At 32.3% G+C, this 24,341-nt stretch overlaps 1 protein-coding gene across 12 annotated transcripts in view; it reads left to right on the forward strand.

Moving 5' to 3' along the window:
- LOC132744953 (potassium channel subfamily T member 2-like) overlaps positions 1–23,710 on the forward strand; it is a 106,636-nt gene extending 82,926 nt beyond the window's left edge. For all 12 annotated transcript variants that reach the window (XM_060733750.1, XM_060733753.1, XM_060733748.1 and 9 more), the window contains 11 exons: positions 2,885–2,990; positions 4,235–4,407; positions 4,850–4,921; positions 5,624–5,758; positions 6,691–6,802; positions 7,311–7,415; positions 11,477–11,560; positions 12,358–12,513; positions 12,997–13,189; positions 14,447–14,531; positions 15,083–23,710. In XM_060733750.1, the coding sequence (XP_060589733.1) occupies positions 2,885–2,990; positions 4,235–4,407; positions 4,850–4,921; positions 5,624–5,758; positions 6,691–6,802; positions 7,311–7,415; positions 11,477–11,560; positions 12,358–12,513; positions 12,997–13,189; positions 14,447–14,531; positions 15,083–15,314 (1,453 nt within the window). In that variant the 3' untranslated portion in view covers positions 15,315–23,710. The remainder of the gene's footprint in view (positions 1–2,884; positions 2,991–4,234; positions 4,408–4,849; positions 4,922–5,623; positions 5,759–6,690; positions 6,803–7,310; positions 7,416–11,476; positions 11,561–12,357; positions 12,514–12,996; positions 13,190–14,446; positions 14,532–15,082) is intronic.
- Positions 23,711–24,341: the final 631 nt, after the last annotated feature.

The raw sequence follows: 24,341 nt of genomic DNA on the forward strand, positions 1-24,341 counted from the left end.
CTGTACATGTTTTATGCCAAGTTTGTTACAGGACAAAGATATTGCTAGAATTAATTTTTAGTGTTCATTATTCTTTAGAGGTTAAGAACTTCCAATTTATTATACAAAAATTATAATTATGTAAAAAAAAAATGCCAAAAGGTTTTCTTTCCTCCAAGATAGCATTATTTACCATAGCTATAGTATACATGCAAATTCACTTTTTTGGCTTTGCTAGGTAGACAGATTTATTTAGAAAATATTTTTGTTTCGCCAATCTTCATTTTTCATTTATATTCCAGTGTATCACTTTATAAAGACCTTTTAAAATCTAGCTTTGCATGTTCACATCGCTTTTTTTAAAGTAACAATTTTACATTATCCCCAGTTTAACAGCTAAAAAGGGAGGTTATTACAGTGTTGCAGAAGTTTGCTCCCTTGTCAATTTTGTGAGAAGGGGGTCAGTAACCTTTGAACTATTTGATACAGGAAAGTCAGTTATTTGATTTCTAAACAATTCAGATTAACTTTTGTGGTTAAAATGAATGTTTGGGAACTTCTACTTTCAGTTCAGTACTGTTAGATTTATGAATGCCATTAAGCAAGCATTTATTGTCACGAAGACTCTTTAGTTTGCAAATAAGAGAAATTCAACTAAAAAATTTCTTATTTTACAGTACTAAGCACTGATAACTATAGGCCTATGTCACACACAAGGTTGTTTAACATACCATACTTACATATATTTGATTAATGATGGGTTCAGTATGTGTAATAAAGACAATATGTCTAATCTATTACATGTATGTGGTCCATTTGGGTTTCCATAGGTGTATAGATAAGCATTTTAAGACGCTGTTTGTTAGAATTTTCTTAAAAATGAATTCCTACATTCCTACATGGTACCACAGAATAGGCTTTTCTACAAACACTACTTTTGCACCATTGCACTACCTGAAATCTTCCTCCCGAAGTAAAACTTGAAAGTAAACATGTGACATCTACAGTGTCACTTGAGAAAAAAAATGCCTGTGATAATATAACATAATGTATTATAGGGCATGTGTGAACACAGCATATTAAGGCAGTTCTGTTCTTTAGACTTAATCAGATACATAATAGTATACATCATATATACATATAATATATGCTCCTGACATGAATATAGTCTTATTGAGTCTTTCTGTATGTCCATCTCTCTGTGGACGACTTTAACCTTTGGCCATTTTAGGGCCTGATTATTATAAATCTTCATACTTTGACAATTAAGAGCATTATCTGACAAATTAAACGCTGATTTTTATCCCTTTATGAAAATGACTTGCAAGGTAAATCTTTTTAAAAATTTAGGAATTTTGTCATAATGTTGTAACTACAGTAAATTTTTCAGATTTTGGAATAAGGCTTAATAATCTGTTTTAAACTTTTAGGAATATTTTGAAAATATTTGAGTAATGTGAGAAGATAAGCATTATCGTAAATGCATTTAAAGCCATTCAAGGACAGCAATCTGATTTAGTTTGTAATTAATACTCACTGTTTGATTGAGTTTGTTTTGTTGGTATCTCACAAAAATAGTAGAAGGTTTTAGTTGAACTAACACCAAATTTGTATATTACAGAAACCAATATATTCTTGCCCAAAAGATAATAAAATGGTCTTTAACACATAGAGTGCTGATAGAGATAATTAGATACCTATTGTATCATATCATAAAAGAGAAAAAAAAGAATCCCTAGAAAAAGCCCAAAACGGCAAAATTGAAAATGTTACAGTCTCGGTTTGATTGAGGCTGTTCATGGACTGTACAGGAAAATGCAAGTTCCTGCATGTCCACCACCTCCTACAATCTGGCATGCACATCTGTGCTTAGTCCAACCTAACTCATTAATGTTATCCAATTATTTTTTAGTAATTTGATTTTAAAAGAACAAAGACTGAAAGATTGGGACCATGATCTTCAGAGATATTTCAAAAATCATTTGTTTCTTATGGTGTAAATTAAACTTGACATAATGATATTTACTAAATCAAATGATTAAATTGGAAAAAAAATGAAGAAGAATATATTGGGTAAATCAAATCATTAACTAATCAGTCATTTGGTTAATTTAATCATTTCAATCATTAAAATGGCAGTCATTTTGGTTTATTAAATTATTAACAAGCAAGTCATTTTGATTTATTAAATCATTAACAATCTAGTAATTTGGTTAAGTACATGTAAATCATTAGCAAGCCATTCATTTGGTTACCTAAAACATTAACAATACATTAATTTGGTTAATTAAATCATTAACAAAACATCAGTTTGGTGAAATAAATCAGTCATTTGGTTAAGTGAATCATTAACAAATCTTTTTTATTTTGGTTGATTAAATCATTTATCATTTTTACCATTTACTTAGGTTAATTAAATTATTAAAGAATGCATTTGGTTTAAATAGATTATAAGATAGGGTATAGATGTTATAATCATCCTGTTTAACTTAACTTTTTGTTGAATAATATACTTTTAAATTTTTGATTACGTCAGAAGGAAATAATTGAATCTAAATTTTTATATAGATAATTTATGACTAAATCTTGTGAATATACAAATATGTAATTGTGTTCAACCTTTAAAACTGATTTATAAGACTTTGAGAAAGTAATACAATTTGAAATTTATTTGTCAATTATATGAGTTCATGTTATGTTGTTGATTACAGATTGATTACTTTTACTTTGGAAGTTTGAGAGAAATAACTGAAATAAATACATAATATGCATACATGAAAAAGTCATAGTTACGTCTTTGTTGTTAGATATATATATATATAACTTCCTGCCTAGAAATTTTACGAGAATTAACCTAATATTACTTACACAACAAATACATAATCATATGATGTTGTTTTTTCAGGTTTATAACTGGACCTCCTCCTGTCACATTGTATGTAGGATCAAAGAGAGCTATTTGTCATTTAATGAAGGAACGAAGACCAATATGTTGTCTTGAATGGGGAACAGTAAGTACTTGCCTATTTGTGTGTGTATTTGATTGGTGTTTATTTATACTCACCAGCGAGTCTTCAAGAAGACTATTAGTCATTAGATTTTGGTGGATAGTTTTCCAGAATCATTTCCTGGCTCTTTAATGTGCTTACTAGTGTTTAAGCACTCAAACACAGGACTTTGACTTAAAGTCTCACCCGAAAAACTCTTTTAGTAATTTTTGTTGGCGAGCCCAGAAATCAAACCCTCAATGTCGAGATTACTTACCTATTTAATAACACCCCAGTTATTATGGTCAATATTATATTATATAATTATATTATATATTATTAAGTTATATTTCAAGCTTTCTACATATATGTTTTGTAGCCAAAATTCACTTAAATTGTTGGAAATGGAGCCTTTACCGGTACATCCATGCCATCTGATAAAAACTCTGTTCCTCTAGATGGTTAATTTTAATTATATTTTTTTATTCTTAACCTGCTGAATTTGTGTAATGGATTTACCCTACTTTGAATTGCCACAGTCCATTTGAAGTTTAAGGGTTTTTCAAAAATATTGAGTTACCAACAGTATAGAGGCTGGTCATACTGCATGGAACTGGCAAAAGCTAATCACTTTAGGATCCAGCCAGTTTTGGGTGACTTAAATTCAAAGCAGGATAAATTTCTTACACAAATTCAGTAAGGTAACAGTTAAAATCACATAATTACTTATGTATTTCATTAAAGGAAGTTTAATACTTGGACCTTGATATTGGAAAGAGCAAAGCTTTAGTAAAATCTCCCATCTGTAAGGGTGACAGTCATGTGGTTAAATCTTGGACAGTTGTCACAGCAGTGTGTGTTTAACTTTATATTAATATAATGTTAATAATTAAGTGTTTTCATAATGGCCTAGGTTAACTAGCTGAAGACTGTCATATTATTAAATGTCACTTTAAATTATTTCGATAATTTGATGCTGCCTTAAACTCACTGTAACAATATAAATGAGCTGTGTCATGACAAAACCAACATAATGGGTCTGCGACCAGCATTGATCCAGACTAGCCTGCACATCCGCGCAGTCTGATCAGGATCCATGCTGTTCGCTATCAGTTTCTCTTCTTGTTATAGGGTTTGTAAGCGAACAGCATGGATCCTGATCAGACTGCATGGATGCGCAGGCTGGTCTGGATCCGTGCTGGTGGCAAACCCATTATGTTGGTTTTGTCGGGACGCGACTTAAATAGTATCTGAGTATTATTTTACAGGACTGTAGTCACTGTAAGTACAAGAATACAAACGATGAGAGATGGACTCATCAGCTGATTATACTAGCTGCCGAACATGCATGTAACGGAATCTACAACTTTATAGTACCTCTACGTTCACAGTTCATTGGAATGAAGTCCCTCTGCCCCATTATATTGTTATTGGAAGAACAGTATGTCTTTTTTTTCATTAAGTATCTTATAGAGTTTCAGTTTCTGCCATTTAGATCAGAGTCATGTATTCTTTTCATTGAAAAAAAAAAGATATTAAACAGCAAGGACTGACTATAATATCAAATGATAATGGCTAAATACATAAGAAAATACAATTTAATTCTGTTCTGAATACATGGGGGGCTCTATGGCTTTGTGGTTTATGTCCTTGACTTCTAACTGCTTGCCTCTTATCACTGTATGCTCAAATCATGTTAAGGAATTTCATGTTAAAAGGCTATCCAGCTAGCTTACGAGAGAATGTCATTGGTTTTACTCAGATTCTCTCTTATGCCTGAAATAATTAATGGAGGGGCCACAGAGGTCTTCAGAAAATTTCCAGAAGTGTTTTACATTACATAATACTCTGTTAAGATAACTTATTTCTTGTTTAATTTACAGACCAAGTGCAATGTTTCTAGAGACCATGTCCTTCTTTCCACTGGTATACTGGATGAAAGGAAACATTAAAAGGTATGTGTTACACAAACTCAGTTAAACACAAGTTGTACTAGGTTTTGTTGTAATTATGTCAAGTTTACCTGCTGGAATTGAGAGTGATAAGCCTTCCCTATGACTCTAAATCTAGGCCAGCCTGCACATTACACAGCACTGCATTCTGACCAGGCTCTATACTGCTGTTGGCACAATTTTTGTATTTGGATACTGAAATCCCTAAAACTTCAAATGGACTGTTCCAAATTAATATAAAGACTAATCCATTACACAAATTAAGCAGGTTTAGAGTGAACCATTATGTATTAAGGTGGTGTTTAGATCCAGGTGCTGAGTTGTTCTTGAGACTATGCACAAAGCAGTGCTTTTGATTCCCCTTCTTACTGTAAAGGTAAAGGTGTGCATTCATGGTCAAGTGGTTAAGTTCATTGTCTTCAAACCGCTTGCCTGCCACCGCTGTGGGTTCGAATCCTGACAGGGACATTGGATTCTTTTATGTGAGGAAGCTTTCCAACTAGCTTACCGAACATTAGTGGTTCTACTCAGGTGCCCGTTTGTGCCTAGAATAATGCCTGGTGTTTCTCAAAGCTCGGGAAAAATTGAAAATGTTTTGCATTATGTCTTGTTGTTTTGACATGTGGGTATAAAAAAAGGTGTCTAATTCTTGTAGTTATCATATAATTTAAATTTTTGTGTCATATGTTATGTTGATATTTTCAGTGTTGATGACTTACTGAAGGCGGGTATAAACAAGGCATCACATCTTGTGGTTGTGAACAAAGAGGAAGGTGATATAGAGTGTGAGGATACACTAGCTGATGCTGAAACTATTGTTGCTGTACAAACAATATTTAAGTTAGTAATATTTGTTACATTTATGTAAGGGATTGATGCATTGGAATTACTGCTTGCTGGGCAAATATTTCATACGGAAAACTGTTTACAAAGGTTTTTAATTTTTTTCTAACATTACAGTCCAAAATCTGTTCACAAAAAACCATGTACTAAATAAAAAAAAATATGTAATTTTTCACAAATGATTCATCTGTTTTAAGCAAGTTTGTTTTTCTGTTTTTTTTTTTATGCCAATTATTATTTGTTAAAATCATAGCTGTCAATCCACCTAGCTGGCTTTCAATTGTCACAGACAAATTAACCACTGGATTACTAATCTGATTTTCTCCCTTTTGAGCTAAGTGGGCGTATAAGAGGATTGTTTTAAAAGTGACAAGTGCTATTTGCAATACACATCAATGTCTTGGAGATGTTTTATTGTTATTCGGTATATTTTAAAGTGAGTTGGTCTGTAATAGAAAGTCTGAAATACTGTAAATAATTATGTTGATAGTATTTAGTACTATAAGGTGTAGCCTTCTATGGATGATTATGTATTAACATTATATAATTTATATGGATGTTGCTGATAAGTTAAGAGATCTATCTATACATGATCCAATATGACATATCTTTATATAACAGATAGTAAAATGTTCAAGAACAATGTATTATTATTATTCATATATTTGTCCATTCTAAACCTATATAAAATCCATCTACATTCATTTTTTAATTTTCAAGAAATATTTCTTAAGAATGTCTATGTAAAATTTTTCTATTGTTTTTATCAATATTTGAAATATTTATTGAAAATGTGCCCATTTTAGACCAATTCACTTGAATATGCCCGTACAAGAAATGATAATTTTATGATATACTATCTAACCATACAATACCAGATTGAAACAAAAAAGATTTTCAATATCTTTTTATTCCTTTATCATCATTAGGTTATTCCCAAATGCCAACATTATAACAGAATTAAATCAGGCGTCCAACATGAGGTTTATGCATTTCCGAGCCCACGATGAATACTCACAAAAAATATCGGGACTTGAAAGGGTATGTATTTTCATTTTACTTAAAAGGCTTTCAATGCAGCTGACTCCAACTGCCCGTTAAATAAATATGGATAGGAATGTAATGAAAATGTCTTTGTTAGAGTGTCTTAGTAAAGCTGTTTATTGGTGCTTGGTGGGCTTACAACTGGGTGCAAAGGCAGGTCTGGTACACACCTGCCCTATATACATTCAATCAGTGAAATAAAAATTCCAAGATCAAGATACGGTTATACAGTAGAACTTTTATGTGTTGAACAATGAGTAGTCAATTTTTTCATTGTCTTTAATTTTTTACATAGTTTGAAAATATTTTACCATCAGTAAGTCGAAACTCATATATATTTATATATATATATATATATATATATATATATATATTTCTACACCATTTTCAGCCGTGATTACGATAGCTGTATGACAGATTCTTCTGTTATATCCTAGTTTATGATGCTATATTCTGAATTTACTCTGTCAACATGCAGCAATTTTGTATTTTCTGTTATTTTCAGAAATTAAAGTCCAGTATGACGTCTAATTTGAGTCATATATTCCGTCTTCCATTTGCTGCTGGTCAGGTATTCAGTGCCAGTATGTTGGATACACTACTGTACCAGGTAACCTTTTGTGATAATTTCTGTCTAGGGAATTCTTTCATGTGAGAAAGCTATCCAGCTAGCTTACCGAAGATAACTGGTTATGCTCAGGTACTCACTTAAATGCCTGAAATAATGCACAAAGGTCAAATTCGTTTTCTCTCTTCTTCACATAAAGCCTTCAAATGAATGTATGGAATAATTACTAAAAATGCATATGTTTAGTATATGATACAAACTACCTGCATTGACATAAACAGTTGTCTTGAGTCTGCTGTGAATAGTGTCACGGTCAGTAAAGTTAAGATAAATATCTAGCTTACCAGATCACATGGTACTCATGGTGAACATTTAGTGTCATTAACTGTCTATCCGATTGTAATCCAGGGGTCACTCATTCGATTGCTGGACAAGGAGAAAATAAAATTTCGAACAAGAAGATGTTGTAAATGACAGGATAGCTCAGTCAGTAGAGCCACCCAGGTTCAAGCCCTTGTCAGGCTGCACAATTTTCTTATCTTATGGCACATGATGTAAAAGTTGCCCCATTTCAGAGTTGGCCCTGGTTCTTTTACATGCCAGTGTAGAGCACTGTTGCACAAAACCTGGAGTTTTAAGGTTTCATCAGAAAAATCATAAATATTGTTAGTGAAGGAGTAGAAGACTAAAACATGCAATCTGAATTACTAGTCCCTGCATTACCGTAAAACTATGGATCTTTTCCTTTGTTACATCCCTTGTGATAAATATAGGCCCATGTGAGGGTCACTGGATTTCTGAGTCTTGTGGCGGAAAATTAAAAAGTCTTGGCATCATCCATTTAGGCCAAGAGTTTGGAAGGAAGATTGTTCATTGGATTTTTACCATGTTTGTTTTAATCATGACCTTTGGTTGACCCCACCCCATCCACCCCAGGTGTCACTTAATTTTATATAGACTGATATAAGAAAAACGTTACAAAATCTCCTTCACTATTCTTGTAAGGTAAGATAATGAGTTATCTAAACTTGCGAATATATTTATACAAAGTCATAATATGAATGAAAGAAATAAAAAGTCTGACTTTTCTTTGGAAATGAAAAGTTTTATCCTGTGCAATGTTGTTTAAATTTCAATTAGAAATTGTTCTGTTAAAAGACCACTGAAACTGTTCAATCCCCTTTTTATAACTGACTGTAATAAAAACACACTGTATAGCAAGTTTCATTTTTTTTTATGTCTCTTTAGATTCTATTTTGATTGATTTAGAATATTTTTTGAATACACCACGATGATAATTGTGACTTTTCATCATTTGTTATACTGATTAGATATCATACACTTCAAACTTGTCCTCACCTTGTTATACATATTTTATACATTTGTTGATTACAACACACTGAAACAGTCCCTCCTTTAACTCTGTCAGCTTTTATAACCTCTCCTATCAGCTCACCATCACATGTAAACTGTAACACATTATTGGAGTCATATCCAGATACCAGCACACTACCTGCTTCAGTGACAACAATTTACCCCATTTAATTGTTCACCATTAAATGTTGAAACAACATGACCGTTGTTGTCCAGTACTGTCAGTCCATTATATAAGTCAGCAACATAAATCCTTGTACCATCCTTACTGACAGCTAAACTGTATATGTCACTGACCAGTTGTTGTCCCGATCTAACCATACTGAACTGTCTAAGCTGTATACATAATTATATACTATCTCAAGGACTGATATATATAAATGATTATTTGTGTATGCTAGACCATGGCAGTAAAAATCAGTGGTCAATGTTTGTGTAGTTTTCATTTGTCCTTCTGAAGAAATGAAAATAACTCTTTTATGAAAAACTAACATTACTGCTAATTGCGTTTTATTAATGCTACACACTTGATTTGGACAATCTCCAGGTAGATCGCAGTAGTCTATAAAAGTGTAGCTATATCTGCTGTAATGTCTAAGTGTGCTGCTGCTGTAGCATGCTATAATTATTGTACCATCTTGAGTATAGCAGGCAAAACTGTCAGATATCTTAGCTTTAAATTATTTATCTTTTATATAATGTGATTGTTTTCCTTTAATCTGAAGTAAACTGCTAGAATTATATTTAGGTTTCTCAGTAAGTGTAGCCAGGAAGTTCTTTTGTTCTAGCTGTGCAAGAATTCTTCCATCAGGTTGAAACTTTAAGTTGTCCAGTGTACTCTTGATTGTACCATCTGCTATACATTTGTTGGCAGCATTTGCAGCATCTTCCCCCATCTTTAAATAGACAAACACTTCAGCTGTATTTTTGTTAGGAAGTGTTAATTTATCACTGGCTGAGGTAACCCTGGTTTTAATTGCTTGTAGCTGTTTGAGACCATCTTCAATCTTATCTTCAAGACATTTGACTTTATCTTCTATCTCATCTATAGAACTTTTCTCCAACTTATCAAGTTGGTCATTTATTTCTTGTCGAAATTTTCTGTTATCAGCCAGTAACTGTGATTTTCTGGTAAGCAGCCTTTGTTTGTCTTGTTTGAATGGATCAGCTTGTTCTGCAAGGGTCTTAACTAATGCTTTTAGTTTTGTTTGAATGTCTGTTGTAGCTACTTGGTAAGTGTTGTTTTTGACAAAGTCTGGTATGTAGAATATGTCCTTACATGATCTGTAAAGAGATTTGATTTAATCATATTTTATATTGCTAATATATACATGTTGATTATACACAGAAACAACTAGTTTTTGAAATTATGAATAGCAAAAGGGTTGCGCCTAAGTTCTTACAACATGAGCGATCAGCCCTCCCCAAGAGGATTTAGACATTTAATGCAAAATGTTTACTTGTAGTATATTTATTACAGTCAGATGTGTAAGATATTTTGTGATGAACATAATTATAAAATTATAAAATAATTGTTATAATCAAGGTGCCTATACCATGCAACATTTTATAATCTGCGTGGGGCATAAAACCTATACAATCATCAGTCCAGTTTTTATTTTCTTCCATAACCTATTAAGTATTTTAGTTGTTTCGATTAGAACCCTCTGATTCTATTGGGAAACATATGAATAAAATGTTTTAGGGGAAAATCCTGTTCTTTTTTACAGAAAGTGAAACATGGTGTTTGAACAATCAGATATTCATGCATTTCACTTTATGAAAATAAGTTTTTTTTTTTCCAGGAAACATTCTTTGTATAGGGTCCTTAGTAGAAAGAGCAGGCACTATACTTTATTCTTTAAAAAGTAATAAAACATCAAAAAAAGTTACGACAAAAAATAAAAAATTGGCCATCTTTTGAATTGGTTATGTCATATGTGGTTGTCTGCCTATAAAAAATAATGAAAAATAAAAAAAAGTGGCAGGAAATAAAATATTAGGACCATCTTTTATATGGATTATTTGGTTGTCTACCCATGCAGATCACGATCACAGAAAAGGTCATGTGGTACAAGAATAAGCGAACAAAAACAAAACAAATTACATATGATATGAAATGTTACCTGTGCTTTATTGCAAACATGTAGAACAGCCAACATTATTGTGGTTCAGACAGTACATATCAGTGTGTTTATGACTGTGTCTGTCACATCTCTCTGCTGGTGCCCTCGGCAGACCTTTACTGGTTCCTGACTGGACTTGAGATTTGTCCAGCAACTTGTGACCAGCACATAAAGGCACCTGACTGTGTATTTTGACACAATTGATACAGAAATAATCGTGACAGTCTACACAGAATGTTTCATCTTCATTGTTTTTGCCCATATCAAAATGATAAGTTAATGACCAACTTTAGAAAAAAAAAATGCTGTGTTTTCAAGTTTTGTTCACTGGTAAACTTCATATTAGTGTGTAATCTCCCAATTTTACCGGGGATATCTTTGAAAGTGACCCAAATAACCTACCTGTGTCTTGAAGATTTTATGACATTTAAAAGGTGAGCAAATTTGTGCAATCATTGCCCTCTTGTTCATCCTAGGTTTTTTCTTTGTTTAAGCAGCATGGGTTGCACCCATCGATGATATGGATATTAAGATTTAGCCTTCTTATTATTTAGAATATCTCAATTGTCGCGTTTCATTTGTCATGTTTTTTCTAATTTACAGACCTTCGTGAAGGGGTACCTTATAACATTTGTGAGACTTCTGTTAGGCATAGATGCTGAGGAAAACTCTGGACATCTCTCTAGTGTAAGTATGGAACAATATTATTTATAACTTAATTTAACTTTTTGTTTACAACCTTGTTTTCTCAGTGAATTCAGTAATTATTTGTAAAATTTAAGAGAAAATAGATTATCATGAGGCTTGCTGTTGGCAATAGGTTCTACCCATGTGACCATTGCAGACCAAGATTGGCTGCTGTCTGCAAGTACTTATTAAATAATTTGAAGTTCTCCCTAGAAATGGTGAATCCAGACTGACAGATGAACAAGTCCAGTTGAGATATATACTGTTCTAGGGTTTGATATATGAGTTCAGATGTGAAGACAGTTACCATATTTCATGAGTGCATTATAAGTCAAAGGTATTTAAATGATAATTTTAGCAGTATAACATAATGAGGGGTGTTCATGGCCAAGTGGTTATGGTTGTTTACATGATATCACTTGCCCCTCAAGTGTTTATTCTAGAAATTCAAAGAGAGGGGTGAACTTTTCCCATCACTTTAAAAGAGAGAGGGAATTTCTGAAAGCAAGTTGTGCTCAAATAAAGTATGTTAATTGCATAAAATTTAACAAATGTTTATATCCAGCCAGGAATGGTCTTTTTCCAAGAATTTTTAAAGATAGCCAGATCCCCCAAGAACAATGCTTGATTGGCGATGGGCATACAAAAGAATTATATTATTCGTTATTTTGCTGACAAAAGCAAGGTATTTGTTTAAGAATTAAATAACAAGAATCATGTAAGAAACAAATGTAAAGAAAGAAAGTGTAGTGATCAGTTATATGAAATTTAAATCAGTTATATTATTATTTTTACAGATACGAATGAAGAGAACCACTCTGGCCAGGTATAGGACTTACGGAGAATTGTACCATGCATTGTGTTCAACAACTGGGGAAATCCCCATAGCTTTATATAGAACAGATAACCAGGCTACAACTAAACCTGTCAGCCCATATGCTACAGAAACTGTGGTAAGTCTAACCTAAGTCTACATCTAAATCAGTCAGCCAATATACTACAGAAACTGTGGTAACTATAACCAGTTTACGTCTGAATCAGTCAGCACATATCTAAAGCAGCAGCGCATACTCAACAAAAGTGACAGGTTTATCTTAACTCTTTAAAAGAAGTTGTGGTAATTCTGAGGCCATTCTGTTTGTTTTCAGTACTTTGACACTGAATATCTTGAGAGTACACTGAATATTTTGACAGAATATAAAGAGAAGTTCAGATATTACAGCAGGACAGAAAGATTGCTAACATTCAGGGTAATTCATTGTCTGGCTCTGGAAATGTTTAGGATAGAGATAAAAGTTAGATTAAACTAGGTTTTCAGTTTCCAATAATTTTCCAAAATAGTGTGTGAAAAAAAAAATTCGGAAAAGGATTTTGAACTATTGACTAATTAATGCATTTTTTGTGGCCCCTCTTATTTCTTATGTCTTTCTCTGCAGGCTCAACAAAATAACAACAAAATCGAGGGAGCCCCTTCTCCGAAGAAACTAAGAATGCATCAAGACCCACGTAAAGTGTCGAGTCAAATTAACATACAGAAAAACTGGAACAATCAGAACCCAGAAAGAGAAGATATCTCGGATCTGATCAAAAACCGTATGAAGAGCCTGGATCTATCTGTCAATGATTACTGTAAGTTACTGTGTATATTTTGAAAGTCATGAATATTTCAAATGTAAATTAGGTCATCCAAAAGAAAACTGATAGTTTTAGATTGTTAAATTTCATTAAGCACAAAACTGGGCAAGTTATTCTCCCATGTGCAACTCAAACATTTCATAAAGATACATTATGCCTTCTTTAAAAAAAGGCAAACATGAATTTTGTAATGTTTAAAATAATGGTTTTGAAGTATGTAAGATGTTTGTTATATGAAAAAATTAGCGATAAATGTGAACAGTTTTTTTTTCAAAGTAGCAAAATATAAGTACATGTAGTATTTTTACTTTCTTACAAAACACTAATACATTAAATCTGTATTTATGGCCAAAATGCAAAAGATGAAATAATTGGCCAATGTGTAACTCTTTGGATACTATAAAAGTACACAAAAATTAAAACAATTTCGATACAATAAAATGAAAGCATTTGTGAGGCATAATAGGTCTTTAAACAGTGTCATATCTTCAAATTGTCTTCCAGAAAATGGGTGAAATTATATATTGGGGCTAAGAGCATATTGAAGTGAATACAAATACTCAATTAATATTGCTATACTGAGTATACTCTGTTTATAAATTAGACATTAAAATGAATCATTTCTTAGATAAGTACATGTAATCCTGACAGTTTCTTTATTGACATTCATGTTTGTATATACATTAAGTAAATATTGATATAAATTCCAGACATTTTATAATCCTTATTCTGATTGTCACAGTTATTTCCCTTTTCACCAGTATTTATTTGCCTTCTACATTCAATTATGAGGTCTTATACAATAATCCTGGTATTTAAGCTATTCATAATAAAAGAAATATGAGAGACAGGGCAAAGTACTTGCAATTTTAGTGAGTAACTTTTGGATTCTGTCTTTTTAGTGTGTAAAATATGGATCCTGTCTTTTAGTGTGTAAAATATGGATCCTGTCTTTTAGTGTGTAAAATATGGATCCTGTCTTTTAGTGTGTAAAATATGGATCCTGTCTTTTAGTGTGTAAAATTTGGATCCTGTCTTTTAGTGTGTAAAATTTGGATCCTGTCTTTTAGTGTGTAAAATTTGGATCCTGTCTTTTAGTGTGTAAAATTTGGATCCTGTCTTTTAGTGTGTAAAATTTGGATCCTGTCTTTTAGTGTGTACAATTTGGATCCTGTCTTATAAGTGAGGCCATCAGTAAATACAGTAAGTTTTCACAATGGTCTGTCACATTTGTTGTTATGTATATTACAGGTGATATGGAGTACAAGAAGAATGACATTTCCTATGTAATACTCAACCCATCACCCAAACGAAAACTTCGAACTGGAGACTTGGTGTAAGTATACATTTGATATATTTATTAAAAACCTCTCAACTTTAGGAGTAAAAATGTCAGGCCTGTTCTTCCAGCAAAGAGTCTGGCCAGAATCCATTTCCATATACAGTAGAACTTCTATGAGTCAAACTTTGATTAGTCAATTTTTTTTTTGATGTGTCGAAGTAAATTGAAAGTCCCTGTTTTACCCCCTATATGTTCTTTATAAAAGCTTATACACGAGTCAAAAATTTTATGTGTCATATTTTTCAATGTGTTGAAGTTTTTTCATGGTCCGTATGGAATAATTTGAGTACAATTTATCATAAATAGGTCAATGTCCTTCAATTCTTGAGTCGAAGTCGGGATGTGTCGAAATTTTTACCCATGTCCCTCCAACTTTGACATACCTAAGGCCTACTGTAGCTGTTTGTTTTTCAATTTGTATTCTGATATTTTAGTCCTATATTGTTATGCATTATCCAGGCATTTATAATAAAGTGATGAGAATAGTTGTACACAATGACTCACTTAAATCTCTTGTTTACTTTCATATCTTTGTCTGTTTTCAGGTATGTATTACAACCAAGCTCCATGTTTGCCATTCCAACCAGACTGAATCGCTGGAAGCAGAGACCACGAGCCTGGACCCCTCCACCGGAGAGTACAATGTCCCGGTTCGGTTCTGACCCCGACCTTCAGAAAGCGGGCAACGGTGATTTGATGAGGGAACGGACTCATTCTTGTAGTAGTACAGATACGCCGAGTAAATCTAACAGATTTAAAGTCGACACTGCTATGTAAAATCATCCCTGCTCCAATAAAGATAGGGATATTTAACACTTGATAAAATCAAAGCTAAAGATATGCAGTTTAGAAAAGAACTAGTAATCTGTGTTCAACATTTGAAAGAAACAGTAGCAATTTTGCTGTTATTGTTTCCTTCGTGCTATGTTTTGTTTATTTGCATGAATGGAATTGATTCATATTACACACCTTTTACACTTTAGGCTAAAAGTCACTTTATCAGTATAGAGTCTGGGCAGACTTACAATTTAATTGTGTATGTAATGGCTTGACTCAATACTGGTGAATCAACTGCTAAAATGCAAAGATTTAAAGAAAAGTAATGTTAAAAAAAAACAGTATAAATTCAATGACTAATACATTACATTTGTGTTTAGTAAAACGTTCCAGTTTATTGATGATGGTGATTCTAGTTGTTTTCAAGGGATGTGGTAATTTTATAAATTGCCAGAAATAATTGTGCTAGTACATATTTACATAGATTAACTACTTATTACATTCACTACTTATATTTTACTTAAAACATTCACTTCTTGAAGGAGCTCCACTGAAGTCAAAAAGCCTAGAATCATGAGAGTTGAAATTATTGCATAGAGCAAGTGAAACACTCTAAAATGGAAATATGAGCCGTGTCATGACAAAACCAACATGATGGGTTTGCGACCAGCATGGATCCAGACCAGCCTGCGCATCCGCACAGTCTGATCAGGATCCATGCTGTTCGCTTAGAAACCCTACAACAAGTAGAGAAACTGATGGCGACCAGCATGGATCCTGATCAGACTGCGCAGATGCGCAGGCTGGTCTGGATCCAGGCTGGTCGCAAACACATTATGTTGGTTTTATCATGACATGGCTCATATTATGTTCAAGGGATAAGAAAGAAATATGCTCAGACTAAACATTGATTCAATAAAAGAATAAATGTGTGATCTTTATCCTGAAGAAAATTGTAATGTTTTTTTTTGTTTTGGGTCATTTTGCTCTATGAAAGTAATGATTCTGGAAAAACAGGATGAGAGAATGACCTGAAAGAGACCTACATCAAATGGTACACAAATCTGTAATAATATTTTCATTTCCATCAGTGGAGTCCCTTTAATGCAATCATTACTACTTTATGCATTTAGTCATTCGCTCACTACTTACTAGTTATACATTCCCATCTTATTAATGCATTCGCTACTTTATACATTTTCTACATATTGCTGTTTTACAAAGATACATAAAATAACATAGATTTATGATTTATATTTGTGTGAAAAATATGTCCAACATTATATAAGAGACTATTGAATTATATGTAAAAATTGCATTTGTTGAAAAATGAAAGGGACCATTGAATTATATGTTTTGCAAAATAATATACTGGACCATAAATTATATATGTGAAAATTCTATAAATAATTTTAAGAGACTATTGAATTATATGTGAAAAGTTTTTTGTTTTTTTTTTGTTTTTTTATAATACAAGGGACCATTTAAATGTCCCTTTGTATGTGAATGTTTTTTGTTTTTGCTTTTTTAAAAAAAAAAAAATAACAGACGATTGAATAATATGTAAATATTTATGTATTTGAATTAATATCAGCACCCATTGATTTATATGTGAATTTTTTTGTTATTGGATAAATATAAATTAATTACACAACAAAAGCAAATTTTGTTATCGAAATGATATACCTATGGATTCCATTGAATTATATGTAGAAATATGTTATTTAATATTCATTTATAAATGGGACCAATAGATTGTTTGTAAAATTGCATTTTTATTGCAATATAATATATAAAACCAATGTATATTTGCTGATTTTTTTTTTTAAGAAGGGACCAAACCTGATGTGTTCAAAGCTTTGTTTGCAACAACATTGAATTGCTGTTGTTAAATTATACTTAATATTTTTAGGTTTTAGTTTTTTGTCATATTTTGGTTTCATTTTGGTAAAACATATTAACAATTTATAGGGAATAACTTGTAGTAGAACTATTTTATTTTATGATGATGTGTAAAAGTTGAATTATATGGAAATTCTGGATTATGAAACTAAACTGTATGAGCCGTTAAGTTTTATGTGAAAATTGTTTTGCTCGTACATTATTATGTTTTTACAAACTGAAATTATAAATGACATAATCTGTTGATGCTTATTGTATGATGGTGGTATTTTAAAAACTGACTGTGATCATGGGATGTTTTTTTTATATACAATGTATCATAATATTATTGAAATACTCTCTTTTTTTTCTTGGGATGTTTAAAGGAACTCCACTGAGGTCCAAATAATAATAAAAACACAAAATTAAAAGATCTGTGAACACTTCAAACAGAAACATATGAAGAAGATGATGAAGACATTACACTGGTACTCAAAACTGAAAATCTATATTGAGTGTAATTCTGACCCCGATTAGAGGAAAAGCATTTACAGTAAACATTTTTTTTTCAGCCTTGTTTTGTCAAAATAAAAAATGCCTCAGTGTAGTACCTTTAATAAATATGTCAGTTAATTATGAATAAAAGATCATTACATAATATTATGTAAGCTGTTTACAATCAAAACCACATGGGAAAACTTCAAACCCAACCAGAAACAATAATGGATAAAATTAGTTTTTACTGAAAGTTGTGGTCTTGTCAGGAGTTTTATTAGAGGCCAAGTTTTTCTTCTATCATTCAATTGTCTTTTTTCCATATCAAAATGCCATTTTTTGATAATGGCTTCAGATTAGAATGTATTATAATTAGAATATTTTTACATTTTTCAGTTAGACTCACCATGGAATCTCAGTGTCTATCAGCTTAGATAATGTGTAGACATCCAAAAATCAACAAACACCTTGACTCACAAAAATACAAAACACATTCTGATCCCACAAAACAACACCATGATCCACAAACAAAAATTCTAATCCACAAAACAACACCTAGATCCACAAAACAACACCCTGATCCACAAAACAACATGCATATTGATCCACAAAACCACATCCTTATCCATCATACAACAAAGTACCTGTCCCACAATTCATACACATTCTTAATTGTTAACAGTTAAGTGTCTCTTTTGTCAAAATAGTGAGGTTGCAATCATTTTTCAAATAGCCATTGTTGAACTTGTATTTACTATCAGAACAAACTGTCTACCTCTGGAAGTTACATGTATTGTTCATTTAAGATTGTGCTTGTGTAAACAGTCACACCTGTATTAAAAGACCACCTCTAAAAAAGATAACCCTGGAAATAACCCTTGTTCACAGCTTTCACTGTATTTATTATTTTCTCACTGAATGTTACACTAAATGTTAAGTGTACTGCATGTGTATGCCGCATATACATGTAGGTACACAATTTTATGATTGGATACAAAGACTTTTCATGTGATTTTTAAAGTCTTCCGTGTTATAATACATTGTTTCTGTACAAGTATAGGTTTTGTAACATTATCTTTAGCCCTCACTTCACTTCTTCTCTTAAAAGGACTTGCCTATCTTTCAATCTGGACAAAAAAGAAACATCTTTTGTTTTCAAAATTAAAAAAAAAAAGAGCAAAAAACAAAAAGAAAATAATCCAATGGCATTGATGTACTGGCTGATCTTGATCTGTCCTGGATGAATGAGTAGAATTAGCCATCAGGAGGCTAAGGGTAAGATACTGGATTGTTTCCCCCTTTTGAAAAAATGCTAGCTTTGAGAGGGTCGGGCCATGGACTTGTAAATGGAAACAATATGTTAACTAACAATTTTTCAGACTGCACATATGTAGTCGTTAGTCTGACTCTATACTAATGGCATACACAAGTTATTTTTGCTTCTAGCAATCAAAGATTTGGTCATTGTTATAAAACAGAAGGTTTATGGTAAGGTTAGGATGCTTTGTAAATATTTGATATTTGTGTTATACACATTTTGTTGAATCTCACAAAAGTTTCTTGCCAAAATACTGAAGTTACTTTGTTGAATGTGATGAATTTATGTGCAGTTTTTTGTTTTTTTTGTTTTGTTTTTAATTTGAAGGTTTTGATGTTGTTTAGATGTACATTTATAAAGCTAGTGTTAGTTGTTTGTAAAAAAAGTAAATGAGAAATTCACACTTAGTGTGAAATTTTCTTGATTTTTTGTTGTTGTTTTTCTTTTAATTTTGTGTCTTTTACTTCTTTTTGTAAGAATTTTTTTTCTATTTCTATTTCACATAACGTCTAATAGGTTGATTATTATTTATCAAACTCAAAAATAAAATTGAAAACCAGACTGTTAATGGCTACATCTAATTGGTTTCTAGACTTAAGTTTAAAAATTGACCAATCATATTTGAGTAATTTACAGACTGGTTGTCATATGTTTTTACATTAAATCTTGATCTCGGTTGGAAAAATGCTCATTGGATGAAACTGATTATTAAATTTTGCACTTTCTAAATGGTGAATCCTGTGAATTCTGAAATATTTGTAAATTTACGATTACGATGGTGATATGTAAAACAAAGTGGTCACAGAATTATTGTAAATATGCTTTATACATTTTTGTAATGTTTTGCTTGTAGCATTTTGCTTGTGTTAAATGAGCTACAATTGATCATAATGTAGATTTAGATAATTCTCTTTATTTCATGTTTTATGTTAATTAAAACCATGATTGTGATCTTTTTAGAAATCAAAACATTATTGTGGAATTTTGTCACAGTTTAAAGGTCATATATAACAGAAAAAGAAAATATGTTTAGTTAGTTTAGCTATTTGTTTGTTTGTAGGGCAAATGTGTTATTTTGCAGGGAATATTTTCATATTTTACTTCAACAAGGCTTTTAGGTATAAATTCTATAAAATCAGACATTTTTGCAAAAAAACAAAATTAAGCAAAATTAATTTCATTGGCAAGGCTCAACAATTTTTTAAGCTTTGTTAAAATGATACTGAAATACTGAGCAAACATTTATTTTTATTTAAATCGTTGAATTGCAAAATTAACAAACTTTAATTCATTGCAAAAATGTCTGTTTTTTAAAGTAAAATAAAGAATACCTGGTATGGAATGTCCTCTGTGTTCACTTGAAATAAATGAATATCTTCTGTTAATAAACTTTGCTATGTCTTAATCAAAGTGGCACATGGTCATGATATAGAGTGTAAATTAAAATACAACCATTTCAAAAATCAAGCAGCATTGTGTTTATTAAAGCGCATTTTGTTCTATTTATGTTATAAATCATAGTGTAAGATTATGGAGTTTGTAGAGTGGCGTTTTGTTTATATAAACTACAGTTCTTTCTATTTTAAATTTTTTTCCTCGTTCAGCTTGACTATCACTTCATCACTTTACCACAAAAGTTCTACATGTATATTTCTTAAAACAATCAGAATCAGCAATCAAATAATTTATTCTTAATGTTTTCACAGTCATTCCATATTTTTACTCCTAAAAACATCACAAACAAGAAGTAAAATGATGACAGATAGTGAAATAATCCGGACACCAGAACCATATTTAGGCCTTTTTTCTATATATATCATTTTTTTTAAGTCTATTTTAAACCCTTTTCCAAATGTTATGTTGTTTGTAAATAGTAAATGTTTAATCAGATGGTTTATTTTATGATAATAAATGCACATGTTATCCACTATAATGATTTTTTTAAAGTAACTTGAGCCTGTCCCTCGAGTCTTCATATGGGAGTAGGGGGTGGTAGGTGCTATAATATGCTTTTTATTCTTTCAAAAGTATTGATGCTACATTAACTTTATATTGTGGTTATTTCATTTCTTGCCAGTTCCCGCGAGAACCACCTTCAAAGTTTGAACTTCATTAAATAACTTATTTAATTTTATACATATGTCATTTCTTTAAAGTAATGTTTTGTAATGAAATTTGTTTAATTGTTCCATGTTGTAGTACAGTTGAAGATTATTTTTTGTAGGAATGTGAGGTATATTTTAATCAAAATTTGTTATAATAGAACATGGGCAATAGATATAAAAAAAGCTTCATAATTTTTGTGTTTTTTTAGCTCACCTGAGCATGCTCAGGGTGAGCTTTTAGGATCGATGATTGTCCGTCAGGATGCTTATCTAGTTGATAGCTCGGATGAGTTCGAACATGGGTCATCTCGGATGAAAAACTAGGTCACAAGAGCTAAAAATAGAAAAACCTTGTTAACACTCTAGAGGTCACATTTTTGCCGCAATCATCATCAAACTTGGTCAGGATGTTTGTCTAGGTGATAGCTCGGATGAGTTCGAACATGGGTCATCTCGGATGAAAAAGTAGGTCACCCGAGCTAAAAATAGAAAAACCTTGTTAACACTCTAGCGGTCACATTTTTGCATCAATCATCATCAAACTTGGTCAGGATGCTTGTCTAGGTGATAGCTCGGATGAGTTTGAACATGGGTCATCTGGGATGAAAAACTAGGTCACTGGAGTTAAAAATAGAAAAAACCTTGTTAACACTCCAGCGGTCACATTTTTGCCTCGATCATCATCAAACTTTGTCAGGAAGCTTGTCTAGGTGATAGCTCGGATGAGTTCGAACATGGGTCATCTCGGATGAAAAACTAGGTCACTGGAGCTAAAAATAGAAAAACCTTGTTAACACTCTAGCGGTCACATTTTTGCATCTATCATCATCAAACTTGTTCAAGATGCTTGTCTAGGTGATAGCTTGGATGAGTTCGAACATGGGTAATCCTGGATGAAAAAATAGGTCACCTGAGCTAAAGATAGAAAAACCTTGTTAACACTCTAGCGGTCACATTTTTGCCTCAATCATCATCAAACTTGGTCAGGATGCTTGTCTAGGTGATAGCTCGGATGAGTTCGAACATAGGTCATCTCGGATGAAAAAGTAGGTCACCGGAGCTAAAAATAGACAAACTTTGTTAACACACTAGTGGTCACATTTTTGCCTCAATCATCATCAAACTTGGTCAGGATGCTTGTCTAGGTGATAGCTTTGATGAGTTTGAACATGGGTCATCCTGGATGAAAAACTAGGTCACCTGAGCTAAAAATAGAAAAACCTTGTTAACACTCCAGGGGTCACATTTTTGCCTCAATCATCATCAAACTTGGTCAGGATGCTTATCTAGTTGATAGCTCGGATGAGTTTGAACATGGGTCATCTCGGATGAAAAACTAGGTCATAAGAGCTAAAAATAGAAAAACCTTGTTAACACTCTAGCGGTCACAAATTATTTTGCCTCAATCATCATCAAACTTGGTCAGGATGTTTGTCTAGTTGATAGCTTGGATGAGTTCGAACATTGGTCATCTGGGATGAAAAACTAGGTCACAGGAGCTAAACATAGAAAAATCTTGTTAACACTCTAGTGGCTACTGTTTTGATCCAAATATCCTGTAAATTGGTCTGAAAGTTTGTTTTGATGATTTCTAAGTCAAGTTCGAACATGGGTCATCTTGGATGAAAACTAGGTCACACCGCCCAAATATGGAAAAACCTTGTTAACATTCTAGTGGTCACATTTTTGACTCAATTATCATCAAACTTGGTCAGGATGCTTGTCTAGGTAATTGCTCGGATGAGTTCAAAATCGCATGTGAAACTAGGTCACCGGAGCTAAAAATAGAAAAATCTTGTTAACACTCTAGTTGCTACTGTTTTGATCCAAGTATCCTGGAAATTGGTGTGAAAGTTTGTTTTGATGATTTCTAGGACAAGTTTGAATATGGGTCACCTGGGTAAAAAACTAGGTCACACTGCTCAAATATGGATAATCCTTGTTAACACTGTAGTGGTCACATTTTTGACTCACCTGTCATGAGACTTGGTCAGAATGCTTGTCTAGGTACTTGTTTGGATGAGTTTGATGGGTCAGGTGAGCGATCTAGGGCCATAATGGCCCTCTTGTTTTCACGTCTTATCTGGAGGTACAAGCAAAGTTTTACCACTATATCTTCAGGGTGTATAACCATTCACTATAAGGTTATCAAAGTGTTGTGTTACTTTCAATATATGTACACTGTTGTATCTGTTAAAAGTTTGTTTGTACCCCAGTATAAGCCTGGAAAAACCCAAATATTCTTAATTCTAAAGTAACTCAATTTCAAGTGTCTTCAGCTATGCATAAATCAATACACTGTACACTTGACATCATATTTTATGTTACTTATCTTTCAGCTCAAGCAGCTAGGTTATGGGTTAAAGCTTGTTCTGAATTGTGCTCTTTCAAAAGTTAATCCTTTGCCTTAATTTGATTGGTTTTCTTTTTAATGTATAATTACAACATTTCTTTGTAATATGTTGTTGTTGTTTTTCTTCTTCTGATTTTTAACTTGTGCACACATATTTTACCTGGACAGTGCTTGCTGTATTTTTGTTCCAAGAATTTGTTATATGAAAAAGTCTTTGTATAATAAAATTTCGTAAAAGACAAAATGTGTTCCATTGTTTTGGACATAATTTCATTTTCATCAAACTTTTTGATTGTATTAGTTTTATCACACCATACCTGTGTATAACATGTACTGTATGATTCCCGCCTCGATTACACCAGGTGGCACACAGACACTAGCGGGTCAGACTCCGTCCGCCGGTTTAATTCCTCCCACTGCTCATAGTTTGTCAGAACAAACTCACAATCCCCTAACCCCGGCTTGATCCCTCCTTAAATTGTCAACACTTTGATATAAATAGGTCCATGTCTGATCCCTCAAGTGTCAAAGAGGTGGCATTGTGATTACGTTGTAAGGTGAGAAAGTGGAGCTATAATTGCCATGACCCTCTCAGTAGCGTTTATGTCACCCTTGGTTAGACTTTTTCTTTAGGTCCATTTTCTCAGAAAGTATGAAAGCTATTAACTTCAAACTTGGCATACATATTTATCGTCAAAAACAGACACCATTTCAAAGGTGCAGATAATCCTTTAATTATTTTATGCAAAGTTATGCCCCTTTTTCAATTGGATGTTTTAGCTATAGTTAACCTTTTTGTTAAGATTCATTTTCAGTTATTCACTTCAAACTAAATATACATGTTCACAATCAAAATATGTCACCATTACAGAAAG

This window comes from Ruditapes philippinarum, unplaced genomic scaffold (genome assembly GCF_026571515.1).
Source record: "Ruditapes philippinarum isolate M1 unplaced genomic scaffold, ASM2657151v2 ctg614_1_1_1_1, whole genome shotgun sequence".
NCBI classification, from domain to species: Eukaryota; Metazoa; Mollusca; class Bivalvia; order Venerida; family Veneridae; genus Ruditapes; species Ruditapes philippinarum.